Source organism: Andrographis paniculata, unplaced genomic scaffold (assembly GCF_009805555.1).
Source record: "Andrographis paniculata isolate CXL003 unplaced genomic scaffold, ASM980555v1 Contig75END, whole genome shotgun sequence".
Lineage (NCBI taxonomy): Eukaryota > Viridiplantae > Streptophyta > Magnoliopsida > Lamiales > Acanthaceae > Andrographis > Andrographis paniculata.
Window position 1 is genome coordinate 1,539,909 of NW_026137612.1, and position 5,962 is coordinate 1,545,870.

Genomic DNA, 5,962 nt, shown 5'->3' on the forward strand with positions numbered 1-5,962 from the left:
GTACCTTGCAAATTGTACCAGGCCAGATATATCTTTTTCAGTAAATCTACTGGCTAGATTTAGCGCATCCCCCACAAAGCGCCATTAGAATGGTATCAAGCACATTTTTCGTTACCTTCAGAGGAATCATGACCTCGATCTATTTTATTACAGTGAATCTCGAAATAAATTAATTGGTTATGCTGATGCTGGTTATCTGTCTGATCCATACAAAGTAAAATATCAAACTGGCTATTTATTTACTTGTGGTGGAACCGCAATTTCTTGGAGATCTTCTAAACAGGCGATAACAGCTACTTCTTTAAATCATGCTGAGGTTTTAGCAATTCACGAAGCCAGTCGTGAATGCGTTTGGTTGAGGTTTGTGATTCACCATATTCAGAAAAATTGTGGCTTGATTACCGATGATATATTACCTCCTACAATATTATTAGAAGATAATGCAGCTTGTATAGCTCAATTAAAAGGAGAATATATTAAAGGCGATCGGACAAAGCACATATCTCCGAAATTTTTCTTCACTCATAATCTTCAGAAAAATGGTGAAATTAATGTGCAACAAATTTGATCGTGTGAAAGTTTTGCAGATTTATTTACGAAGGCGCTGCCGACTGTAACATTCAACAAATTGGTACAAAGAATTTGAATGCGTCGGATGAAAGACATCAAATAAAGTCCAAAACAGGGGGAGCGCCTTAATACAAGAATGATGTACTCTTTTTCCTTCACTATGATTTTTTTCCACTGAGTTTTTTCATAGTAAAATTTTAACAAGACACATTCTTTGTATAAAGTATCCAACGGGGAGTATTATACAACAAATAGATACTTAGACACTACGTGTCCTTGATGTGAATGCATTACACTCCTATAGTGTATGTTGCTTCTCCTATATATATATATATATATGTAGAGAATGAATGAAAGGGAAGAAGCATCAATTCATCCACACAGGATTTCTCTCGTAATCCTCTCCCCCACTCTCTCTCTATCTATATATCTTTAAATATATATTAAATATAACACACACATTCATATATACATATATATATTATATTATTATTATACTTACCAACTATATTATATTATTATATATTATACAACAAATCTGGCGGTTTTTATAAATTTTGCTATATTTATTTTTTGATAAGTTTTTTTAAGTATAATTTTGCTGATTTTATTTTTTGACATTTTTTCATTCAAAACAGTTTTTTTATTGATAGGGTTCTTACTGTAATTCTCTCTGTCAAGGTAATAATTTATATTTATTTTTTACATTATTATATTTAATACTTTTTCGTTCCATAACAAAGTATTCATTTTTTTATTTTAGTCCGTCTCATAATAAAGTATCTGTTTCCTTTTTTAATAAGTGTACTATCTACCTAACATTAAAAATACCTTTACAACTTATAATATATTACACAAATGTCATTACTTTTATATCGCACATACTAATAAAGTTATTTTAGTCATTTCTACTTTATTCCTCCTATATTCTAATATAATACTAATATTTCTAAAATTATGTGCAAAAAAAATGAATATTTACTTATAGAACGGAGGGAGTATTAAAAATAAAAGAATGAGAACTAATAATAAAATTTAGATGCCACTCGAAAGAAATGAAAGTTAGAATAAATTTTAAAAAAAGAATGAGAACTAATACTCCCTTCGTCCCATAACAAAGTATCCATTTTTTAATTTTAGTCTGTCCCATAACAAAGTATTCATTTCTTTTTTAGTAATTGTACTACCTACCTAACATTACAAATACCCTTACAACTTATAATATATTACACAAATGTCATGACCTTTATATCATATATACTAATAAAGTTATTTTAATCATTTATATTTTATTCCTATTATATTCTAATATAATACTAATATTTCTAAAACTACGTGAAAAAAAAATGAATATTTTTTTGTGAGTTAGAGGAAGTAATAAAATTTTATATGTAAAAAACAAATGACGTACTTGTTGCTAAATAAATTAAATATATTTTTCTATAAAATTATTTAAAACTAAAAGAAAATAGATACACAAAAATAATAATAAAAAAAAATTATAAATTAATAAAAAAAAGTGGTGCCACCTGAAACGAAGAGAAGACTCAGCTGAGGTGAGCTGTCAAAATTTGAATTTTTCTTAAGTGTCTAATCAGTACCATGTTTCAATTCATGCGAAGCTTTCCCATTACAGTATTCTTGAAATCAACACCGCCATCCACCGCCGCCCTCCGCCCCATCACCTCCCGGAGAGACCCCCGCCGCTGCTTCGGAGCGCTCTGCGATCGGCCCTTCGCCGTCCTGCTGCCATTCGACCACCGGAATCCGCCGCTATCGTCTGCACGCCAACTGTTCGACGAATTGCCCAACAAGGAATTCTTCTCTTTCGCAGTGCTCTCCGCGGTGGTTATGGCAGATTCACGGCGGCTCCGGTCCTCATCCTCGCCGAACTCCTCGGGAACCCATCTGCTGATTATGATCCTCTTCGATCTTGATTTCGGCCTGCACCATGTGTCGATTTCCACGATTTTGGTAGCCTCGTCTGGCCGACACTGCAAAGGGGATTCAATTTGCCTGACCGGCGACGGTTTTCTCGCCGGAAATTCAGGCGGGAATTCGCCATTTCCGCCGCCGCCGATTTGCAGATTTATTCTTCTTGCCCGTAAAGCTGCCTGTGTCCTGACGAGAGCTTCCATGGAGTGGAGCGTGGCGGCGGCCTGTTTTCGGACCAAAAATCCTCTTACCAGCGCCTGAATCTTCACCAGGCCCTTCAAAGCCCGAAGTGCTTTTCGGGCCTGCTCGCAGACATTTCCACACAGATGACACATTAAACAAAGCACCCAAAAAGGAAAAAGAAAAAGGGTTCAAGCTTTACCAGAAATCCCCGGAAAACTTTTTGAATAGCGACGGCGGCGGAATTAATTTCCCGGCTACCACCAATCGACGCCGTTCCACTTCCTCCGCCTCGGCTGTTCAGCCGAACCACTTCGAAAGCCGCCTTGGCTGCCGCCACGGCGGCGTCAGCGGCCGCGGCGGTGGCGGCCGCCACCGCCCTTGCCCGGATGCTCTGCTCGGTGTCGGGCTCTGAGTAGAAAGCCCGCAGCCAGGCCGCCTGGGAAGGGGTAATGTTGGGACTCAAGCATAGATCGTCGGAGATTTCTGGTAAGGGGTGGTGTTGCGTTTTGGGTCCGTAGAGTAATCTCTTGAGCCATTTAATGGTTCTTCCCATGATTGATGGGACAGAATGTGTAATTGGAAGAATAGAGAATGTGAAGACGACGATAAGAGGGGGAGGAGACTCACTGTAGTGTAGCAGAGCAGGGAAGAATAGAATTAGAATTATGATGGTTTCCATTCGGCGAAAAGGCTGCCATTAAAGAATATCGTTCAGAAAGGGAGCTCTCTCTCTCTCTCTCTCTCTCTGCATCATCGCAGACAAGAGAAAACCAGGTCAGGTCCGTCCGTCCTGTATCTATCTACATATATATATATATATATTATAACTACGAAATCTAGTAGTAGAAAATATTATTCCTTTTGGCATACGTACGCTAGAAAAAACATCCGCTTCGACATTTCCCTGTTACGTTTTTTGAAATTATTCTGTGTATTTATACACATTTAACATACATCATAGAGAGAGAGAAAAATTATGTATGCAGTTGGCTGAATGCATAATTAGCCCGACTCGTTAACGGCTCAACTCGATTTGTTTATACCAAAATCATGTTCGAGTCGAGCTCGAACAATATATATACTCAACAAGCAAGTTTTAATTTTCAGAAATCTTTCAAGAATTAGCCCCTTTCTTGCATAGCATTGTTGTTTTATTTCTTCTGCATCACTAGAATTCATCGTACAAAACACCGACATCTCTATATCTCCTTCTGTATATATATATATGTATGTATATGAATGTGTGTGTAAATAACATGAACCTATTTCTTGTCCTGAACAGGCATGGTCGAAGAGCTCAACCTCAAGTAGAATCGTCGTCTTCGCTGTTTTCTAACGAACGCTCAGGCTTCGAACTCTGTAGGAGAGGCGCGACATCCCATTCGGTTCTATACGAGCTGTTCTTCCCGGCTTCCGGCTGCAGCCTTCCGCCGCACTGCAGCAGCACCTGCAAAGTGTCCTTCATCGACGGCCTACTCGCCGGGAATTTGCTGGTGCATGTTAATCCCAGCTTGAACACCATGTATATCTCATCCAAGTGCACCACATCCTCCCTTACATCCTCGTCCAGCGCATCGAACAACGCCTTGCCTTCCTGGGCGTAGCGCCACGCCCAATCCGCAAGGGACGATGTCTCGTCCCCGTTGTGCGCTTCCCGTCCCGTTATCAGTTCCAGAAGGATCACGCCGAAGCTGTACACGTCCACCTTCTCGCTCACCCTCCTCGTCTGCCCGTACTCTGAAATTACGCAAGGTTAGAGATCGACGTATGTAATTGGAGAAAAAGAAATGTGTATATATATATATGTGTCGATGGATTACCGGGGGCCAAGTATCCGAAAGAGCCTGCCACAACGGACATGGTGTTAGGCTCGCCGTTCTTGACGAGCATCCGTGCGAGTCCGAAATCTGCAATTTTGGGGTTGAATTGGGAATCCAATAGAATGTTGCTCGATTTCACGTCGCGGTGGATGATCGGTGGCGAACACTGGTGGTGCATGTAGCAGAGTCCCTGAGCAGCTCCGATCGCAATCTGCAGCCTCTTCGGCCAATCGAGGACGACATGATGAACCGAGCTGCCATTCGATCCCATCCTCTTCTTGTGCAGCCATCTGTCGAGGCTGCGATTCTCCATGTACTCGTACACGAGCAGCTTCGAGGTGTCGCTCGAAATGCAGCAGTAGAGCTTCACGATATTAGAGTGTCGAATCGTGCCGAGTATCTCGACTTCGGCCTGGAACTCCTTCTCCAGCTTCTGATCCAGCTTCACATTGTTCCAGATCTTCTTGACGGCTACGTACTCGCCGGAGTTACGGATCGGGACGCGGTAGACCTGCCCGGATCCTCCGCTGCCGATCCGGTTTTCGTCGATCAGACTCGACACGATGTTCCCTTCGGTGAAGTTTAGCCGCTGGAAGGAAGTGAGCTTCCAGGCCGCGTCCCTGCCCTGTTTTCGCCTCCGGTAAGCTCTGCAGACGAAAACAATGTACAAAACGGCCCCGATGAATGCCACAGCGGCTATAGTCGAGACAGCAGCGACTAATTTGGATGAAAACTTGTTCGATTTTCTGGTTTCTGCACGGCAGATGTTGACGCCTAAAGACGGGGTGTTGGAACAGAGTCCCGGGTTGTTCAAGAAGCTCCTGTTGAAAGCGGCATTGTCGAACTCGCCAGGGATTCTCCCGGAGAGCCGGTTAGACGACAGGTTCAGTACCGGTAGCCTCAGATTGCCAATTTCGGGAGGGATTCGGCCCGAAAGTTGATTCTCGGATAAGTCCAGGTCCATCAGATCTCGCAGACGGCCAAACGAAGCGGGGATTTCGCCGGAGAGGCGATTCCGGCTGAGATCCAGAGTCGATAGGGATACCCACGAGACAATGTTGGATGGAAGGCTGCCCGAAAGCTGATTTCCGTCTAGAAAAGCCACGGACAGCGCCGAAAGCGCCGTGAATTCTTGTGGCAATTCCCCCGTCAATGAATTGTTACTGATCCGAAACACTTGCATCTTCGTCCACGACGAAATTCCTGCCGGAATCCGGCCGGAAAACCGGTTGTTCGCGAGTTCCAGCAGCGACAGCTGCGGACCGGTTCTTTCTGGGAGCTGGCCGACGAACTGATTGTTGCTCAGCATCAAAGTCGTCAAATTTATCGATGTCCATAATCCCTGAGGGACCTCGCCCGACAGCCTGTTGTCGTAAGCTCGAACTGTCTCCAAACTGCTGCAGTCGCCGAGCGACTCCGGCAATCCTCCGGTCAGGTTATTCTGAAAGGCGATC

The 5,962-nt window shown here is 42.8% G+C and overlaps 1 protein-coding gene across 1 annotated transcript; it reads right to left on the reverse strand.

The window, feature by feature from the left end:
- Window positions 1–2,100: 2,100 nt before the first annotated feature.
- LOC127266299 (protein IQ-domain 26-like) lies at window positions 2,101–3,367 on the reverse strand. The gene is made up of 2 exons (XM_051296493.1): window positions 2,888–3,367; window positions 2,101–2,807 (listed from the first exon to the last, which is right to left on the reverse strand). Exons 1-2 carry the CDS (start codon window positions 3,365–3,367, stop codon window positions 2,178–2,180), a joined length of 1,110 nt encoding a protein of 369 aa, XP_051152450.1. The 3' UTR covers window positions 2,101–2,177.
- Window positions 3,368–5,962: the final 2,595 nt, after the last annotated feature.